The 21,360-nt window shown below is 51.0% G+C and overlaps 1 protein-coding gene across 3 annotated transcripts in view; it reads right to left on the reverse strand.

Annotated features, from left to right (window-relative positions):
* Positions 1 to 2,217: 2,217 nt before the first annotated feature.
* The window catches only part of Bmp1 (bone morphogenetic protein 1), a 45,035-nt gene continuing 25,892 nt past the window's right edge, over positions 2,218 to 21,360 (reverse strand). For 2 of the 3 annotated variants that reach the window (XM_028758714.1, XM_028758715.1), the window contains 11 exons: positions 19,887 to 20,003; positions 19,515 to 19,660; positions 19,185 to 19,380; positions 18,450 to 18,575; positions 17,653 to 17,813; positions 17,115 to 17,295; positions 13,152 to 13,277; positions 7,139 to 7,266; positions 6,550 to 6,763; positions 4,805 to 5,055; positions 2,218 to 2,919 (listed from right to left, as the gene is read on the reverse strand). In XM_028758714.1, coding sequence (XP_028614547.1) covers positions 2,785 to 2,919; positions 4,805 to 5,055; positions 6,550 to 6,763; positions 7,139 to 7,266; positions 13,152 to 13,277; positions 17,115 to 17,295; positions 17,653 to 17,813; positions 18,450 to 18,575; positions 19,185 to 19,380; positions 19,515 to 19,660; positions 19,887 to 20,003 — 1,781 coding nt within the window. In that variant the 3' untranslated portion in view covers positions 2,218 to 2,784. Of the gene's footprint in view, positions 2,920 to 4,804; positions 5,056 to 6,549; positions 6,764 to 7,138; positions 7,267 to 13,151; positions 13,278 to 13,614; positions 13,938 to 17,114; positions 17,296 to 17,652; positions 17,814 to 18,449; positions 18,576 to 19,184; positions 19,381 to 19,514; positions 19,661 to 19,886; positions 20,004 to 21,360 lie in introns of those variants that run through there. The other variant, XM_028758716.1, reaches the window with a different exon arrangement.

Consider the following 21,360-nt stretch of genomic DNA (forward strand, 5'->3'; position numbering starts at 1 on the left):
TGAGGACTGAGAGGTGCTCCTAGACAGCACAGCTGGGAGGCTCTGTGGCTTCGCTCCTCCTGACTTTGGGGCAGGAGGTGGAACTCCTCCCTGGCATTTCCATAGCTGAATATTTAGGTCCTTGGGACACTCATGGAGACAGTAAAGGAGCCACTGGGCCTTCCAATCCCCAGTTGGGATCTAATGCCCTCTTCTGGTGTGTCTGAAGACAGCAACAGTATACTCACATACATGAAATAAATAAATCTTTTTAAAAAACAAACACTCATTAAAAAAAAAAAACATTTGCATATCCTGCAGTCAGCTTGGAATAGTTCCCTAAGGAAAACACTGCTCTGCATCCCTCTCCTCTACCATTGTCTTATTCTGGTATTGTGTCCTTAAAGTCCCCCTCCTTCCCTTCCCTCCTCCTTCTCCTCCCCCTCATCCCCCTCCTCCTCCCTCACCATCACCCATGCTTTGGGCTACCATTGCCAGACTGCAACAGTGACAGAGACCCTTGAACCAGCTCCAAGGCCCTGCTCTGTGCTCTTCACTTCACGTCTCCACACACTCAGAACCCGTACTGTGACTACACAGAAGCCAGGTAGGTCTCCATGATGCTCTGCACCTTCTACTATTGGCACAATGTCCCCTGTTGGTCGCTGCCCGGAACTGAGACACTATAGCTCCACTGTCTGTCTCTGATGGGCCCAGAAGAGGTCCGGAGGCTCACTCTGGAGTCCTCAGAGGAATGCAAGTCTTCTTGGGTGTTGGAGTCTTAGGACACGTGCCTGGGAAGTCAGCACGGGTAAGTCATCTGCCTCTAGCCACGTTACTGTTGTTGTTATTCATGAGAACCCACGCCCATCCCCTCCCCCACTCCCAGAGTGGAAGAACACGGCATCTCGGTGGCTGGAAGCCTCTGGGATTAGACAAGGTTGTGATCTTCTTGGCTCCTCTGGGCATATGCCTCAAGATCTGGGATTATGTTCCTTTGGATTTTATAAGAACCTGGAAGGCTGGTAGGGAGAACTGTGACCACTGACTACATATTCTTTCCTGAAGGAGTCAGTCAGTAGGTGATCAGAGGGTATGGGAGATGCCAGGTGACTCCCATCATTCGGGAATCCTTGCCTTCTGCTTGTGGCCCTACAGGCTGTGTTGAGCATCCCTACCACAGGAGGGGAATTAAGGATAAGTGATAGCACCTCTGGGCATCTCCTGTATACACCATCCTGCAGGTCTCCAGAGTCTCATCTATAGGTGTCTAAGAGGGACGGCTTCAGGCTGGCAGGGAAGCATTTGTTGTTCTGGAAGGCGCACTGTCTACTTTCCACTACTGTTTTCTGCATAAAAGGCTTATATGAGGTCCGCCGTGCTATGCTGCTCCCTAGGGGTGGTCCAGATGGCCTGGTAGAGTGCCTACATCTGCCACAGGGAGGAGCTTGGGACTGATGGAAGAATCCTAGCCTCTCAGGGAGTCTTGCCTCGGGGTAAGCCACTGGCTTCCTCCAGCATCAGGGTATAGCTAGAATGGGGAAGGAAGCCTTGTCCCAGTTCCTTTCCCTGTGAGATGCCGGCAAAAATCCTAGGGAGAGCCTCCTTGGAAAGGAGGGGGCAGGGTTCTCTTCTGGCTTCTCCAGGCTCCAGTCTGGGCCTCACTGTTGGCAACAGCAGGGAGGAAGAGACTGGACAAGACAGTACCCTTTGTCGCCTGGGGAGAGAGGCCCAAACAGGAATGTCTACTCAGTGACTGCTGAACTGTCCTGGCTACCCTCTCTGAGTAGAGGATCCCCTGCTGGCACTCAGCATCTGCGGGTCAGAAACAGACCTGTCTTAGCTGAGGTAGGCCTTCCACTTCTAGTGGGCTTGCCAGCTAGACATTCTCACCCCCTCTTTCCTCCCTCCTCAGACCAAAAGACAGAAGAGCCAGATGGACAAATATACCCTAAGCCTCTTTTATATTCCTCCTCCCTCCCCCAGACAGCCTCTTTATAGAATGTTCTACTCCTGTTGTGTGGGAGAACTATAAGCAGAGAGTGTGTGTGTGTGTGTGTGTGTGTCCACCCCAGTGCAAAATCACACCCTTAGGGGTTCTGGAATGTTGAGAGGGAAGGGCAGCCAGCAAAACCAGGTGTTTTGGCTCCATACTGGCTTCAGACACCCAGCAAGCTAGAACATCTGGAAGAAACCACCATGGCCCCCGCCATCATAGACAGCATCTGGCACAGGATATTGGCTGTAACACTTTCTGTTTATTGGCTGGGGTGCCCTGGTATGGCTGACGAGCCATTGGGCCTAAGAGAAGCCCTGTCTTATTCACCCACTCCCTCCTCTCCAACTCCCCACCACGGCTCCGAGTGGATACTCAGGAAGCATGGAAATGGTGGGTCAAAATAAAACCAAATTGAGGTTGGAGAAGAGGCAGAAAATGTGTGTTATAATGAAGATTAGGGACACCGGCTATACACGATACAGGTGTGTAGAGACGGCAGGGAGGGCCACAGGGTCCTGCACAGAGACTGTCTTACCCCAGGCAGGGCCCCAAAGAGAAATGGTCACTTCAAGTGTCTTGGTGGAAGCTCCAGTGCCATGGCTCTATTGACAGGAGGCTGTGGGGAACCGGCTTACAGGGAGTCCAATTCCCCTACCTCCTAATGACACCCGGCCCACTGGCCCTGTAGGTCTTGGTGCCTGGGGGTGAGGGACAATGTGTCACCAACTGCCTGTCACCCCCGTTGTCCAGTCTGGGTGATCAAGGGAAGCAGGGCTCCAGTTCCCGCTATCAAGCAGGGGCGGAGGTCACTTCCTGCTGTGGAGTGTGTCCTGGAACTTGGTGCTCGTGTACTGCAGGTGGAAGCCTTTCTTGGAGATGGTGTCATCAGAGTGGAACTTCACCAGGACAGAATCCCCAGCTGAGTACACTTCCTCAGGAGGCTGCCAGGGAGAAGGGGAGGCATGAGGAGTTGGGATGGGACCCAGCTTGCTGGCTTCCCTCCCTGAGGTCCATGATATCTCAGTATTCCCCATGAAGCAGGTGGTGTCATCCCAGCACTCAAGAAATGGAGTCAGAAGGAGAGCAGTCCGGGCTCTCTAGTAAGAATGAGATCACTTGGGTGTGTGTGTGTGTGTGTGTGTGTGTGTGTGTGTGTGTGTGTGTGTAGAAGGGTTAGAGGGGGTCGGTCCTCAGGTGCCAATCATAATTAAGTAATTAATTAGCGAGAAAGGATCCCACTGGCCTGGAACATAGTAGTTGGCCAGTGAGCCCCAGGAGTCTGCCTGTCTCTGTCTCTGGTGCTGGGGTTATAAGCACATGCCACTCAGAGAGGATGGACCAGCCCTTCTCTGTGTACTAGGCTAGGCAGGCTAGGCTACTGTCCTTCACCCATTTCTACTCCTGCCCCAGTTATGGTTCTAGACCCAACTTTTGTTCTGACTTCAGACCCTGAAGAGCTGCCTCAAGGCAGGGGCCGGGGACTGAGGGAGACAGCCATGTCCTTCTGAGGTGACTTTATCCCCTGGCCCTCCAATCATAGAAGGAATCATCCTCCACAGCCTTGAAGACATCTTCAGTAACTGTGCCAAGAAGAAGCCCTGCCTGAGTTCCTCTCCCACATCCCCTCTGCTGGCCTCAGCCTGGGGATGTCCCTAGAAGAGCCACCCCTCCCCCCAAAAGACATGTCATTTGGTGTGTGTCTATGCAGGTAGAAAGCACTAATCTGACAGCCAGGGATGCCAGAGACATAGGCAGGCTGAAGGCTATACATAGCCTCTCCCCCACAGCCTGCTCCTCCTTGGCCCAGTCCCTGCTGTTCATGCTAGGCTGCAGCTCAGCCCCTAAGGGGAGGTCTAGACAGTGCTGGGCCTGGCATTGAGACTGCTCCAGGGAAATTTAGCCTTTCCTGGAGCAGCAAATGAGAGGAGAGAGAGAGAGAGGCAGGAGCCAGGGACTGCATCAGAGTGTCCATGTGAGCATGGCTGAGTGTGAGTGTGGATATGTGTGAGGAAAATGGTGAAGGATGACAGGAGGGAGAAGGGAAGGAGAGGGAGGCAGAGAGAGAGAGGAGGAAGAGAGAGAGGGGGAGGAGGGGGAGGGGGAGGGGGAGAGGGAGGGAGGGAGGGAGGGAGGGAGGGAGGGAGGGAGGGAGGGAGAGAGGCCCTAGTCTGTTACTGAGAGGAAAATAAATGTAAAATAAATGTCCAGCCTTTTTTACAAAACTGCCAAAGTGATTGTGCCCACACCTCGGGCAGATCCTCTCTAGACAGACTCAGAAGCAACCTCCAGGGGCCTCCTTGGATAGAAGAAGCAGGAAAGGCTTTAGGACACAGTGGGCACTCACCAGGGGAAAGAGACAATGGAGTGGTCCAACCAGTCTAGTGAGAGCCTAGCTCAGGGCCCTTGCTTCTGATTCTGGCCCTAACCTCTGTCCCTCATCCTCCACCAGTTCAGCCCTGGGAAGTGGTGGTGGTGGGGTCAGGGGTTGAGTGGTTCAGGAAGAACTTATCACTTCCATTTCCAGATACACAGTTCTGCAAGCCAGACCAAACTGGTCCCAAGGGAGCCTAGGTCTGGGTGGGGCCCAGACCAGGGGTTGTAGAAACTTTTACACTACCTGGAAAGAATCCTAATTTCCTGGATAAGGATAGCCCAAGGTGTGATGGTATCTGTGAGTGCCCCCAGGTTCCCATATTAGCTTCTGCAGAGGGCCGGGCAAGTCCTTCTACTCAGCCTAGTACCCCAGGTCTCCAGGGGTGCCAGCTGCATCAGTGCTGGGGGTTAGGGTGGGGTTCCAAGGCAATATAGAGTGACAAGGGTGCTCACCCCAGATCCACAGTAGCGCCCCAGTCTTGGAGCTGTGCTGTCATAGCCATCGAAGAGCTCCATGTAGTCATAGCCACAGTCGGTCTCCTCTTCCACCTCGAAGGTCTGGAACACCAACTCCACGCCATAGCCTTCCTCAGCCACGATGACCCACTCGCAGTCCACCCCTCCGGGGTAGTTGTTATCGCCAAACTGGGCATGGGAATAAAGGTCTTTGGTCTTCACATCTGCCCGCACTTGGCCCCCACACTCTGCAGGGGGTGGATGACAAGATTGATCACCACTGGTGACTGATCGGTGTGATGATTGATCATAAGGCTGACCATCACATTTACAGTCCTGGGCAGTAACCACCCCGAACCACAGAGACAAACTCCCACTACAGAGGCCATGCGGCCAGTGACAGGTGGGATCTGGCTTAGCCTCAAGCAAACACCCTGCTATGCCACCTCTGGATACAGACCCAAGGAGGAGGCTAGGGGACACTCTAGGGTGAGTCCCTAAGTAAGAGGTAGCTTCCAGCAGTGGTGTCGGGGGAGGGTCAACTTTACTTGAGAAGGAACTGTTCCTAGCTGAGTCTCTCTAGCTGAGAGCTGTCGTGGAAAAGCATGGCCCAGCACCGTCAGACTTTAAACTTACAGAGAAAAGCTATATATTTGGGGTTTGTTTGTGGATTGGTTTTTAAGGGTTGACTCAAGTTTAAACAAACAAACAAGCACACACCAAACAAATAACAAAACAAAACAAAACAAAAAAAAACAAACAAAAACAAATAAACCCCACTATGCCACGAAGGCTCAAACACTGAGGTTTGCAAGCCAGATGAGTTCCAGCCACTGGGTTGTGAACTTGTGCTGGGTAAGGCAAATGGTAAGCCAACCAAGCACTCCCCTCTGTGAGTCCCTGGACTTCCTCTTACATCCTAGGGTCCATTTCTGTGGAAGAGGCAGGAAGGGAGCCTTGATGGCAGCAAAGGGAAGGGAGGGGGTGTGTGGACCTACCACTTCTGGGATGCCCAGGACCCACCAGTCAACAGTAAAAATCCAATACTGATATCCTTCGCCAGTCTTCTGGCCGCCCAGGACTGGTCTCCAAGCTTCTCTCTGCATCCTCACTGCCATCCCCATATACTCCCTGTTCTAGTCAGACCAGGTGACTTGCTGTCCACCTGTGTGTACCCTGAGCCCTATTGGAACTTTGCACCCTCCCCTCCCCCTACCCCGTGGAATGACTCTGCCAGCTCCCTCAAGTCAGTTTTTTCCTGTTTCTTTTTACCCTCGTCATGTGTTGTCTTACACCGCAATCATCAGTGCCTGGCTTATCTCTCTGCTGGACTAAGAGTTCCTGGGGCAGGCTGGGCAAGGACTGATTGACTGCTCCCTGGTCAAATAAACAAATGCAGAGCAAGCTCCTTGTGGGCTGGGATCTCCTGCTAGACTCATTTTCTGACCTGCACTTAGAATGATGCTCTCCTTGTCCCTAGGTTCCTTACCGGTGCTTCCTCTGATTGCTGTTGCAGCACCCTGTCTAATGACCTTCATAATCCCTATGACTTCTTCCCCACCCCTTAGTGTTCACTCTGATGATGTGGTCCTCAGAACACAATATTGGCCCTGGAGCTACGGGGGTCTGCTCTATGGACCCTCAAAGGCTCTTCGTAAATTCAAGGCCAGGGTTCGCAACCAGAGTCAGCAGTGTACTCAGAGCAAACATCAGTGTAGGGGTGTTGTCTAGGCTAGCCTCACCTGTGGAGTGAGATGCCTGGAAACCTTTCCTCTGTACCGAGTTATCCGAGTAGAAGCGCAAGAACATGCGGTTGCCTGTAGCCAGGACGGGCTCGGGCTTCTTACTGCCACAGAATCGGCCAAGGGCTGGTGCTTTGGCATCACGACCATCAAACACCTCCAGGTGGTCATAAGCGCATTCAGGCTGAGACTCAATATCCATCTCCACGAAAGTCTGGAGGATACAAGAAAGGAGCCCAAGATTAGAGGCAGCTAGGGGGAAGAGTCCTCAAATCTCTGCACCTCTGGCCTCCAGCTCATATACTGCCATGGTTGAAACCCAGGTTTGTGGGATGATGCTAAGGGAGGACTCAGGATGTCAGAGAGAGAGGACTCAGGAATGGGCAGTGTCAGAGACATCCCCCGAAATATATTCAGAAGAAAGAGGGCTCCTGTTCAAGACTTGCTTCCATGTGGATGGGTATGTTCTGAGGCTTAGCCAGGCCCCCCAGTACAGCCAATACCTTGGACTCACACAGACTGCAGAAGCAAATGGCCACATGGCATGGGGGATCAAAGTGTCCATACAGGGTGCCAAGTGGTATCTTACCAGCTTTACCCGATGCCCAGGGGTGCTGGAGATAGCCCACGTACACTCCTTCTTGCTGGGGTACTTGTCAGGCCAGTTGGGGCTGGTGATGGTGCCACTGGTGGATGTCACCTTGTGTTCACAGCCAGCTATAGGATATGAGTGACAGAAGAGGATGACCAGGGACCTCCCACTCCAGTGCCTCCTATGAAGAAGGAATGCCCCTCTTACTCACTCCATGGCTCTGCCTCTTATCCTCCACTCACAAAATGGACTGAAGAGGCACACTATTTCTTCTTCATTCAGTTACCCATTCAGGAGAGAATTTATTGACTCGGTTTCTAATGGAGCCTTGGTTTAGACCTCTAAGGGCAACAGAGAGGTCCACTACCCTTTTGTGACCACCTGGCCACACCACTTCTGTCCAGCTGTCACACTCTTTCTCCACTCAGCAACCAGGGAACCTTTGTGCATTGTGAGGCTCTGTCATTTTTTGGGCCCCAGTGGCCTCCGTAGTCACCAGTGACTTGGCACCCGATTCAGGCATCCCCAAACTCCACACCCACCTCCATCACAAGTGACAGCAACAGACAAGTGTCACCACCCATCACTGGCTCTCTGACTTCTGGTTTTCTCAGTTCTTCTGGTTCCCATACCCCTTACAACACCACTCTGGGTTTTCCCAGCATGTTATCACTCTCTTGCATTTTTTCCCAGCATGCTTAGAGGTCCCTATGTATCTACACGGGATTTGATCTAGAATCTCTCACAACTACCAAAATCCACAACGCTCAAGTCTTTATTATTAAATAGTGTAGTATTTGCAGAGAATCCCACATATACCTCACCATAACTTTTCTTCCCCTTTCTCCCTTCCTCCCTCTTTTCCTCCCTCCCCATCAGTCCATAGCTCAAGATGTTCTTGAACTTCTAATCCCCCTGCCTCCATCTCCTAAGTGCTGGATTACTGGCATGTGGGCATCATGACCAGTTTATTTGGCTCTGGGAATCAAACCCAGGGCATTGTACATGCTGGACAAGAACTTTGAGCTACATTCTCAGCCCACTCTGTGCACTTTAAATCTTGGGGGGGGGGGGGCCTTATCTCATATTTAACATAATGTAAATGGGTTTTTGTCTGTTTGTTTAGATAGAGTCTTTCTACATAGTTTACCCAAGGCTTGGACTCATAACCCTTTTGGCTCCTGAGCACTGAGGTTAAAGGTGTGTACCACCACATTCAGCAATCAATATACTACACTGCTTGAGGAATAATGACAAGGAAAAAAATCTGTTCAACATTAATACAGATGGACCCATCGTGGGACTAACTGTACTTTCAGATGGAGGTCGCTTGAATTCAGGTCATGGACCCATCACCTAGACGGCTGTCTTCTGCCATAGTAGAGTATATGCCCTCTGCAGCTGGATTATATGGCTGATCACCAGAATGCTGACATACTAGAAAGCCCATTCAGCTGGACCTGGTAGCATATGCTGGAATTCCAGCTACAAGGGAGGCCAAGGCTGAAGGATCACAAGTTCGGCTAGCTATAGAGTAAGTAAAAAGCTCGGGCAATTCAGCAAGACTGTCCCTCAAAATAAAAAACAAAAAGAGATCTGGGAATGGAGCTCGGCGGCAGAACACTCGCCTGGGATGTGTAGGGCCCTAAGTTCAACCTCCCGTACAAAGCAAATGCACAAATAAACAAGAGGAGGATTCTAGAGATAGCTTAGTCAATAAAGTGTTTACCAGCCAGGCAGTGGCACACGCCTTTAATTCCAGCACTCGGGAGGCAGAAGCAGTGGATTTCTAAGTTCAAGGCTAAGCCCAGTTTTACAGAGTGAGCTCCAGGACAGCCAGAGACACACAGAGAAACCCTGTCTCAAAAAGTAAAAAACAAACAAACAAACAAGTTCTTGCCATACAAATATGAATACCAGAGTTCAACCCCCAGTATCCACATAAAAGCCGGATGTGATACCACACACCTAAAATCTCAGCACCCACGGTGAGGCAGACACAGGAGGATCCCTGGAGCTTGCTGGCCATCTAGTTTAGCCAAACCATAGGGCCCTAGGCTCAGTGAAAGAGCCTATCTCAAAAAATATGGTGGAGAGTGACTGAGGGAGACTCCTGATGTCAACCTGTGGCATCCACATGTAACCTCTCTCCTACCCCACACACACACCTGAACACATACACAGACAAAATAAATAAACAAATACAAAGCCCATGTGTGGTGTCCTGCCTCACCAGGGGCCCCAGATCATTAGATCCTCATTACATCTGTCCCTTGCCAAGTCCATCTATCAGTGACTGTCCCAAACCTCCAGCCTGATCAATCTACTGTCTCCAGTACCTTCCCTCCCAGCAGCAGACCAGTCTCCCTCCTGAGGCATGAAGAAATGAGGCTCTCAGATGAGAACCCTCATTGCCTGTCCTTCCCTCCCATCCTAGGGCCTCTGAGAAAATGTAATGCCTCCCTGAGGAAACAGACTGTCCTTTTGGAAGCCAGTGTTCACTGCTGCTAGAAGCCAGGGAACACTTACACAAAGAGGACCACCTTCTCCCAGTTCTGGAGCCCATGAACCCCTGAAGTCACTCTCCCATGTCTCTTGCTTTCTTCCCAGCTGTTCTCCCAGATATCTGGGCATATTCTCATCTCCTATGCCTCCTCTATCTACAGCAACTCGGATTCCACACAAAGCATGGCCTCCCAAACATACATTTAAAAGCTGATGCTTACCGCTGCAAAGTCAGGTGCAGGCTGGCCTGGTCTATGGTATGAGACCCCATTCCAAAACAAAGCAAAAGTCAATGATCATGACTCATGAGCCTACAGTAGTGGAACCTTTAGGGACAAGTATATGATTTAGATCTAAAATGTCCCCTATATACTCAAGAGATAAAGGTTTTGTCGTGCAGCCATATGGTTTTGTACTGTCACTGGATCAGGAGGGACCTGACCTCATCTATGGACGAATCCACGGATGTCTTTATAACTGAACAGACTGTTGGGAGGGAAAGAGGTGTTGGAGACTCTTAGAGGTAGAGTCTGGAGGAAGAGAACCCTTCTAAGGATACCTTGTTCCTGGTCACTACTGCCCCTTGTCTACCTCTCTGCTCCCCCATACCCTTCTGTGTCACCATGAGTTAAGAAACTTTGCTCTTGCTCTATCATGAACTCCCTGCTATGATTTTGGCTTTGCCTGAAGTCCAAAGTGATGGAGCCAAGAGACTATGGACAAAACCCTTCCTGAGCTATGATAAAACTTCCCCTCTTTAAGATGTTTCCTTCAGCTGGGCGGTGGTGGCGCATGCCTTTATTCCCAGCACTTGGGAGGCAGAGGCAGACGGATTTCTGAGTTCGAGAGTTCGAGGCTAGCCTGGTCTACAGAGTGAGTTCCAGGACAGCCAGGGCTACACAGAGAAACCCTATCTCGAAACAAAACAAAACAAAACAAAAAGATGGTTTTTTGGGTGATCCAAGACTTGCTAATATAGAAATCAATCAGTCAATGTGTGGTGGGGTTGTCAAGGGAAGAGAGACAGGTAGACAGAGACTACACACAGACCAAAGTCAAGGTTCATCTAACTCTTGAATGTCTCTCTCTCTCTCCTCTCTCCATCTCTCTTTCCCTCTCTCTCTCTCTCTCTCTCCCTTTCTCTCTCTCTCTCTCTCTCTCTCTCTCCTCTCTCCATCTCTCTCTCTCCCTCTCTCTCTCTCTCTCCTCTCTCCATCTCTCTCTCTGTCTCTCTCTCTGTGTCTGTCTGTCTCTGTGTGTGTGTGTGCATGTGTGTGAAGAACCTGCCTCTTTGCTGTCGTGTGGGGGCTGTTCCCATCACTCACCTGCAGCTTCTGGTGGCCAGTCTGCCCACCCTACCTCCACACTGGCTTTTCTTCTCTGCCTCCCATACATACCCACATCTCTCCTCAGGCTGGGTGCCATCTCTGTGTACATTCCCCCAAAGAACCTTTAGCAGAATTAGTTTCTCCATGGGAGCCAGGCATGAGGCCTGATCTGCCATTAGCCTACCTCCAAGGGAGGGATCATGAATGTTTCTAAGTGCGCCAGAAGGTGAGCTGAGGAGCAAGCCGCCATCCTTTCTATCTAAACTGTAGGAGGAGAATGTGGTTTAGGAAAACAGAGGATTGGGTTCAGCTAGCTGAGGGCAGCAGGTGCTCTGTGAGTCAGAAGTGCAGTACCTGGGAACTCTCAGCACTTGGTGGAAGCTCTCAACTTCACGCAGCACCACCATCGTGTGCTTCCGTTCTCTTAATTCTGCTCAGAAGCTTCTTTCTTTATACTTGGGCTGTTCGCTTAATGATAGTTAAGAGTCGTTTGTTAGGGACTATCTCAGCTGAGCAGAATAATAATAGCAACACAGCTCAGCACTCGGAAGAGCAGGGTTTTGTTTGTTTATCATTCAATGAATGAAGAAACGAGCTCCAAGGGGTTAAATGATTCACTCCCAAGTCACACACTCAGCAGTAGAGGCAGGCTGTTAGGCTGTGGGGGTTGCAATTGCTCAAGCTGGTACAGGGCACAGGATTCAGGAGTCAGAACAGTGTTGTATCATGTCCAAAGAGGCTTTGTGTGTTGGGAGGGGAGATGCCTTTAAATAGTCTGAACATCCCTTAAGGAAAATGCTTCGGACCAGAAGTGTTTGTAATAGTGGAGAGTAGGTAATGGGCTATAAGGATGGCACTCAAGTCTCAGCTAAATTCATTCACGGTTCATATATACCCTCTGAACGCCTGAAGCTATTTCTTAAATTTGTAAAATTTGGGACTGAAGAGATGGCTCAGTGGTTAAGAACACACACTGCTCTTTCAGAGGGTCAAAGTTCAGCTCTCAGCATCCACATCAAGTTTCCAGCTTCAGGAGAATCCAAAGCCCTCTTCTGGCCTCCACTGGTAACTGCATTCATGTGCACATGCGCACACCCACCTCCAATTAAAAATTTTTAAAAATCCCTAAAATAATTTATTATTATTTATTTATTTTTATTATTATTTGGAAGCAAGAGGACAACTCCGTGGAGTTGGTTCTCTGCTTCCCCCTTCATACAGGTTTCTAGGGATGAACTCAGGCTGAGCCATCTTGCCACTCATTCCCTGAAGGTATTTTACATAATATTTTTAGTATGCCTGTGATTTGATTACAACCAATCACATGAAGTCAGGAGTAGAATTTCCTATTTATAGCATCATGATAGTGTTCAAAAAGTTTCAGATTTTTAGAACATTCTGGATTTTGAATATTCAGGTTTGGGTGTTTATCATGTATGTATATTCAGGATTCTAGCATCAGAAAGTGGCAACCCCACTTGGAGTCCCCAGGGTGAAAAGTGTGACCCGTGATGGCGATACACTTAACTGTGTGGCTGGCACTACTCCAGAACTTCCCAGGCCCGTTCTCTTTTATAAGCATGATCTTCATTTCACACAGTAAAACAAATGAATAAACAGGCCACTCAAGGGCACGCAGTTACCCAAGTGACTGATCCAGGCCAGGCCACCTCGCATCAGAGTCTGTGTTCTTTGCTGCTATCTTATCTGTTCTGTGTCAGAGGTGGCCACAACAAACAGAGAGTCTTGGAATCAAGGGTTTTGTTTTGTTTTGAGGGAAGGGGTGCAGGGTTCAAGATAGGGTTTCTCTATATAGCCCTGGCTGTCCTAGAACTGACTTTGTAGACCAGGTTAGCCTCAAACTCACAGAGATCCATCTACCTCTGCTTACCGAGTGCTGGGATTAAAGGCGTGTGCCGCTACACCCAGCCTAGATTCAGGTTTTAAGAGCCTAGAAATGGACCTTCAGCATCAGTGGACTCTTCTGATGTAGACAAAGGGAGATGTGACCTGGGTACCACAGTAAGGGAGGGTGATCCACGCGCCACAGGGGTGGTGCTAGCCTTTCCCTTGCTCAGGATGGTGATGTCTGCATGGGGATGTCTCTGGGCAGTGTGAGGTGCCTGGCAAGCCCTGGTCGCCCTCTCCATCTGCCTCACCCTCTATGCAAGCCTTACCTTCCTTACAGTCGTGTTTGTTGTCGTGAAGGACGAAGCCGCTGCGGCACTGACACTCGTAGCTGCCGAATGTGTTCACACAGTCTTGCTGGCAGCCCCCGTTGTCCTTGGAACACTCATCCTTGTCTGTAGGTGCAAACAAGAGCAATGGGTCTGTGTGGGCTGAGGTCTGCTCACCCCAGGGGAAGCGGGAGGCCTGGGCGGGGCTTCCTCCTGTGGGAGGGAGTGCTCGCGCAGGGGGGCTGGGTGCACAGTGGGAGGTCAGGGTGATGATGGAGCTCTGGTCACTGCATCAGTGGAGCCAGCTGGGTGGGCTTCCGTTCTGGGCAGAGAAGGTAGAGGTGGGCAGAAGGGTGGAGGGAGGGCTGGGGTCTGGAGATGACCAGCATGGGGGGGACCTCTACCATTACCTGCTTACTGGACAGACGGACAAGTGGAAAAACAGACACAGGGACAAGCAGACTGCAAGAGAAAGGAGCAGGACGCAGGGGTCCCTCTTTTACTTCACAACAGGAAATGTCACAGACACCATCAAAATGGGAGGGGGCGGGGGGAGAGGAGAGCACCAGTTCTGTCCAGCCAAAGGAGGCGGCCGGAATGGCAGAGTGAAGGCAGGGAGTAGGTGGGCTCCAAAGCCCCCAGCCCACTCCGTCCGAGGTGAGCTTCCTGAGTAATGAAGGGTCTGGGGGCCTGGCAGGCCTCATTGGGGGGTCCGGTTTCTTTTCTGCACTCGGAATTTGAGCTGGTGGGGGCGTCCCCGAGGGGGCTGCAGAGCTGGCCTCTTTTCTGAAATGAGAGAGAGAGAAGGAGAAAAGGGACAAAGGAGTGGGGGTGGAGGGAGTGGAGGGCAGGAACCAGGGAGGGAAATCAATAAAAACTAGACCCAGGGTCCCCAGACAGGTGGACAAGGAAGAGTGGGGTGGGAGGGCAGGCAGACCCACATGCAGGACGGCCATGTCACTACGGCTGGGTTAGCAGGAGGCACAGCAACAGGAAAGAAGACTGAGCCTGTGGCAAGGAGAAGATGGCAGGAGGGCTGGCACACTCTGAGGTGAGCACACAGTGGAAGAGAAGCTCAGAGTCGCTGGTAGAAGGGAGCGGTGGAAAGGGCTCTGCTCACCCTCCTGACAGCTGCCTACCGAGTGTGTGAGACACAGACATATGCACTCAGGAACACAACCATAAACACAGCCCTGTGCACGGAACGACTGCTATACAAACATGGAAACACAGATAAACATGTATACATGTCAGGCATATCACACACACACACAGGCAGACACCTAGAGTATACCATGAAGGCTCAGACACAAAGTCACAGTGATGCATACACAACCTACTGACCCATCTGTGTGTGGGTGTACACTCAAGACCCATATGACCCACTCCATATATGTGTGGAAGCATATGCAGATAGGAACACATAGGGCAGGAACAGACAGATATGGGAAGACAGACAGACCTGCATACACGGAGACATGGGGACCCAATGTGAATACAGACACACATCCGCATGCAGAGGTGTTCATGCCCATCATGTGGGCATTTATACATATATGCTGACAGGTACATACACACATGCACACACACACATGTGCAGTTACAGGATTATGTGTGCCACACCATTGTTCTAAGCCCATGTGCCTGGCACAGAAGCAGGCACTCAGGACAAGTGTGTGGATCCCAATTACACCCAGAATTCCAGAGATGAGCCATGAAGTGGAAAGATGGCTGCTGGTGTTCCACTGAGCAGGCAGGTTTGTGCTAAGTGGACAGTTCCTAGTCTAACCTGAGGACAGGAGCCTGAGGGCTGCAGCACTGACACCCGGGAGGCCCTATTTCTCACACTCAGGGGGGCTAGACCCATCAAGAGTCCACGGGAACATGTGTGTACGAGGTAGAGTTGTCAAGCCCCTTCCCAGAGGCTCCTCCTCTGGATATTAGAGCCTGGCCAGGGAAGCTGCCATTGTACCAGTCCATGAGACATGCCTTGAGGTGTGAGAGGTACCTCTCCTGAGACTCTGGTAGGAGCTCCAGGGAGCTCAACCCATCAAGTAAGCCATGGCTTCCCTAGCACGTTTGGACTCTTGTGCCTTCTTCATATACGCTCCCCAAATCCCTAGTCCAGTGCTTGGGACACAGATGGGGGCAAAAGAAAACCGTTAAGCCAATGAGTGGATGGCTAAGTGAAAGACTAATGTGTGGAGATATCAGTTCCATGGATGGCTGCCTGAACATCTGGGAGGGGACTCTGGCGCACCCTGAAGAGTGGACGACCCCTTCTGTGACTGGAGAAGACATTGCAGGGGATCAGGGCAAGGGAGGTGGCACAGACCCCAACAAGGAGATGGCACTCACCCTACAGTGCCCAAATGCCCCGGAGGTGCTGGGGTCAGACTGAAGGTCTTCAGGCTCTTGCTTCTCCTTCTTGTCTTAGGGTCTCCTCGATGGGTGTCCCAAAAGTCCACACAGCCCCCTCCTGGGGGCCAGAGTCACATGCCCCAGGCCCTGAGGCTGAACTCTGATGCCCATCGATGAGGGTCCTCTGGAGGTTTCTTGTGCAAGGGGCAGTACATATATATGCACGCATGTGTGTGCATGTGTGTATGCATATGGTGTGAGCACATGTACATGCATGTCCATATCTTGTACGGTGTTGAGTGCTATGTGGAGGTCGGGGAGACAAGGCAGTGACTCCAAACAAACATGGGTATCGCCCACATCCTCTCCAAGACTGGAGCAGCAGAAGGGCAGAGACAGACAAGAGTAAGCAGGTAATGGTTTCTCTGAGAAGCCCACCCTGGCAGGTATTCTATCCCCTCGGCCCTCTGGAAAGTACTTTTTTTTTTTTTTTTTTTTTTTTTTTTTGTCTAAGTGGGCCTAGGGAAGGACGGGCTTGGTGTTACACAGAGAGGGTCTCAGCAAGCAGTGGGACAGGGGACTGGGGCAACAGCTCAACAGAGCATGTTAAGCAGAGCAGAGCAGCTGGCAGTGCCAAGCAGGGAACCAGTGCACGGGGACAGGTGCATGGCATCCGGGTGGGACAGGCAAGGGTGCAGGGCAGCCACAAGGGGGGCTGAAGGATGCAGGACCCTGGGTAAGGAGTGGGGAAGGGAGGCAGCATGGACGAAGTCATGGGCTTCCTGGTCCTGCCCACCCTATGTCCACCCCACCAGGAGAAGTCAGGCTGAAGGTCCCTAACCCACCCTTCCACAAGCCACCTGCTCTAGCCTGCCCACTGGCTTCCTGCTCTTTCCACACCCCACTGTAGAGCATTCCCGTTGTTCACTGCTAGGTCTGGGCCCTTTTGCTCCTAACCTCTCACTGACCTGAGGGGCCAAAGACTTAGGGATTCCTAGAGCAGGGGAGAGGTCTCCCAAGACCCCAGAGGTCCAGCTTGGGAAGGCTGGGTTTGGACCACCCAGAGAGAGACTGCAATATGGCCAGATAAAGCTAAGGGATGGATGAAGCCAGGCCTTCCCTGGGCAGGGGAATGGACAGTTTTGTTCCTAAAGGGCAGAGGCAACTCCTCTTTTGTGAAGGCCTGGCATGGACCCAGTGGGCTGGGTGGGTGGGGCCTGATTAGAAGTGCAGCTGCTGCAAGATGAACTGCCCCATCTCGTCCAAGGCAGACACCTCCCTACCTCTATCCCCGTGTTCTCAGGCAACTGAACTTCCCTTTCAGGCCTTGGCTTGCCAGCCTCCTCATTTCTGTACTTAAATGCTCTGCCCCTCCCTAGGCCTGGCGTAAATAAGGATTTAAGGGCTTCCCAATAAAGATATTCAGATGCCCCAGGGGCTACACTGATGGAGGATAATAAGTTGGAGAGACAGGGGTCTTAGGAGACTAGGGAAGGCAGTGGAGCTCCATATATATATATATATATATATATATATATATATATATATATATATTTTTTTTTTGTGGGAGGTGGGGCTAGAGAGCAAGGAAACCAGGGTTACCTGAGAAGAAGTGGGCCTTGAAGCCCTTTTTGGACACAGTATTGTCAGACTTGAACTCCACACGCATATTGTTGTACTGGGAAGTGATGACCTCTGGCTTCTCGGATCCGCAGAACTTGCCATGCAGCTTAGAGTCTGCCGTGAGTCCACTGCGCACCTCCACAAAGTCATACTTGCACACCTGCAGGAGAGCCAAGCTCTGGATGCTGCCTTCAGGAAGCCTCTCTTATGACCACTCACTCTCTGGGAAACTATCAGGCTAAGCATCTGCACTTCCATCAAAAACACTGCTGTGTGCATCTCAGAGCCCCAGGGCAGCTGGCCCTAAGCCCTTCCTCATTCCAAAGGCTTCCAACTAATGTCCACTCTTATCTGCAGATGCTCCTTCACGCCCTGAAAACCCTCCAAGCTTCCGTGTACTGGGAAGTCTCTGTTCTCCGAGCCTATTACCTAACTCTCCCAACGGTAGAAAGCAGGCACTGAGCCAAGCCCCTACACTCCACACCTTCCTACCCACCTTGGCTCCAGAGGCACTTACATCATTGCCCTCAGTCTCGAAGAAGTCAAATTGCAGGGAGATACGGTACTGGGTGGGGGCCACCAACTGCCAGATGCAGTTTTTGTTGGGAGGGTACTCTTTGGGCCAACCGGGGCTGGTGATGGAGCCATTGAGCTTGGTGAGGAATCCACCACAGGCAGCTGGAGAGACAAAGGGAAATGGCATCATTCACCAGGAGTCCCCACTCTAGGAAGGGGCCCAAGGCTGGGCAGCAGTCAGGGGAGATGGGAGTCCTGTGGGCCCACAATTCAGAGGCATGGTAGGGGCCTTTGAGGTGAGCCTAAATTTTAAGCGCAGAATGGTCTGCATACATGGTTATTTCTACTACGTCTTCTGGAAGATGGGCCAGGAATCTGCTGGGAGGGGACACAGAGGGGCCTGGAAAATGTGTATAAATGGACAGTCCTGGGAGGCACCCAGAGGACCTGGTCAAAGGCAGTAAGACCAGCCTGATCTGGAACTGCTATCCTGAAGGGCTATCACTAACATACAGGCTGAGACTCTCTGCAAACAATGGCATCCGAACTGTGATCATGATCCTTCGGAGGATGGTGACATCAATTGCAGGTCAAGATCAGTATTTACAGAAAAGTCAGAATGAAAGCCCCTAACACCAGTATGTATCATACTCTGCCAATGTTCTAGGGGCTGACATGTAGGACATCTTTCTCATTCGTGCCTGGGAATGGCACTGGAGAACTCCAGCTTGTCCTGAAATGTGATTGACCGAGAACACAAGAAAGAACCCAGTAGCCCTGGGATAGTGAGGCACTCACCCTCACATCGACGCTTGTCTGGGGCCAGCTCATAGCCGGGGTCACAGCTGCACTTGTAGCTGCCCAGGGTGTTCAGGCACCGCTGTTCACAGCCCCCACGATTGGGCCTTGAACACTCATCCACCTCTATGGGGGAAGAAAGGAAGGGGTGTCACCAAACACAGGCTGGACTTCACTCCTTTCATCTGCACTGAGCTTGAGGTTCAAGCCCAGAGTCTCCTATGATCCTTCTCCCTGTGTTGCAGGGAGGAGTGAGCTGAAGACCTCAGTTGTCTGTTTAGCCCTTAGCTACCCCAATATTCCTGTGGCAGCTGACAACTCACAAGGAAATTCTACAGAACCTTCTGAGCATTCAGGCTAGCTGGCAGCTACTGTCATCTCCTATGTACTAGTCCCGCCAAAGTACTGCCCACTCTTTTCTCCTTTGTCACTTCATGATACCTAGTATGGGGGCAGCTGTTGTGTCTACTGTATAGGTGAAGAATTGAGGCTTGGGGAAATAGTATGCCCTAGACCATATCAGTTTAAAAACATCCTCCTGTCTTGCTCTTTCCCTCCACAGTCCTGCTCCTCACAGGGATGACCTTTGACCTTTGCTAGTGTTTACCCAGAGTGTTTTAACAGTATCCCTGCACCTGCATCTCTCTCATGGAGTCTTCACATGGAACGAATGAAGAGTAAAGAGAAGGGACTAAGCATCCACAGAAGGAGAATGTGGGACAGGGGAGGAAGTACCTTTGAAAAAGTTGACTGCGAAGCCAGCTTTGTTAATGGACCCATCGGAGACAAACTTGAGCCAGAGCCGACTAGATGTGCTTTTGATGTCGTCAGGCTTCTCATAACCGCAGTATCGTCCAATGAGGTTGCTGCTCTCGCTGTGCCCATCACGGACTTCCAGGTAATCGTAAGCACAGCTGTCGTGGCGCTCAATCTAGGAGTCAGGAGCTCTATCAGGGAAAGGAGCTCTGGTTTCCAGGGTCCCCAGCCCTAGAGCCTTCAGGAAGGTAGACTGTCCTGGAAACCAGCATAGGCACTGTAGGGTGGATTTAAAGGGTCTGTGGCTACCTCAAAGGACTGGAACGTGAGGCCCACGTGGAAACCCTCAGACACCTGGATCCGCCAGATGCAGACTTTGCTGGGCCGGTAATCATCTGGGTAATTGGGTGACTGGATATGGCCATTATCCTTTTTCACATCACCACCGCAAATGGCTATGGGAACACAGGATGGGGTGGCAGTGAGATGGAGCACAGGACAATGGTGGTCCGCAGGCTTGGCCCTGCCTAAGTGCCCCTTCCCCACTCTTCCAACAAACCCTGCTCCCCATCTCCCACCCTGCTGACCCTGCTGGAGAAACCTCAGCAGGGGCCCTGGAGGCAATAGGAGGAAGTGGCTCTGGAATATCCAAAGGCCCTCCCTCTTCCTCTCCCTCAGTACCTTCATAGACAGCAAAGAAGCCCTTTCCAACCCAGTTGCTGCTGCTTCGGAATTCCACCCAGAGGCGGCTGTCAGTGGAGACAATGGGCTCAGGGAGTTTTCCCCCACAGAACCGACCTGTAGACAATAAAGACAGATGACGCTTGAGTCCCAGGTCTCCTCATATAAGCCCCAACTTTCTAGGTGGCTCGGGGATCCAGTCTACAGCCACCCTACTGGGCTTACTCAGGATCCCTTGAGATAGGGCAAGAGCTGAAGGACATGTGTTTTACTGATTTGCTTTTCGTTATTTTGGGGGGTTTCTGTTTAGGGAGTATTTTTATTGTTTATTTTAGAGAAAGTCTCTCTATTTAGGCCAGGCTAGCCGCGAATCAAAAGTTCAAGGCCTCAGCCTCCCCAGTGCTGAGATTATAGGCCTGGGCGACTGAACTAAAGCATGGCTTTGTGCGTGCTTGACAAGTACTCTGTCAGATAAGCTACACTCCAGACCCTAGCCTTGAACTTCTGATCTCAGCCTCCAAAGTCCTGGATTAAAGTTTTGACGCTGGGCGGTGGTGGCACACGCCTTTAATTCCAGCACTTGTGAGGCAGAGGCAGGCAGATTTCTGAGTTCGAGGCCAGCCTGGTCTACAGAGTGAGTTCCAGGACAGCCAGAGATATACAGAGAAAACTTGTCTTGAAAAAACGAAAAAAAAAAAAAAGTTTTATTGACCTAGTATTTTGTTTTGACCTATTTACTTATTTTGGTTTTTCAAGACAGAGTTTCTCCATGTAGCCCTGGCTGGCCTCAAATTCACAGAGATTCTGCTATCTCCTGAGTGCTGGAATTAAAGGCGTGCACCACCATTGCCCAGCATTACTGACATTTTTAAAGTAAAGTTACCATCATTACTGATCTGAGATCTCCATGCAAAGAAGCAATGAGAGAGAAATAGACACAGCTTTCTCTGCATATAATGTCTCCCAGGCACGCCACCACTGGTTCAAATTCAGGGAATGCCTTTGGAACCCCAAACTCCAGAATCTGAGGACAGGGCCAGAAAGCAATCCTATTCAAATGAAACTCAGTAAGAATCAACACAAGGGTTGAGGCTCGCTATCTGTAAAATTCTTTGCAGTCAAGAACTGATTGGGGATGATTTGTGTGTTCCTGAAAGACGGGGTGTCTTCTCACATTTCAAGCAAGGGACAGGAGGTGGGTGCTGGCCTAGGAATGTCAGCTATGAGAAATAAGTTCTAATCTCAGAGACCTAACACACTGCAGAGGAGATGTAATGTCAGTTGCTTTGGGTGACTAACAGGTCTACTAGAATGTCAGAGGCAGACGTGAGGAGAGAATCATCTGAAAGCATGTGGCTGTTTCTCCCAGACGACGGGACAAAGATGCTGAGGAGGGTAGGTACCCCCAATCACTTCCGACTACAGACAGAACAGTGAACAGTGTCACACAATACCTCAGGCTTGATGCAGACGT

Source organism: Grammomys surdaster, unplaced genomic scaffold (genome assembly GCF_004785775.1).
Source record: "Grammomys surdaster isolate TR1022 unplaced genomic scaffold, NIH_TR_1.0 126219, whole genome shotgun sequence".
NCBI classification, from domain to species: Eukaryota; Metazoa; Chordata; class Mammalia; order Rodentia; family Muridae; genus Grammomys; species Grammomys surdaster.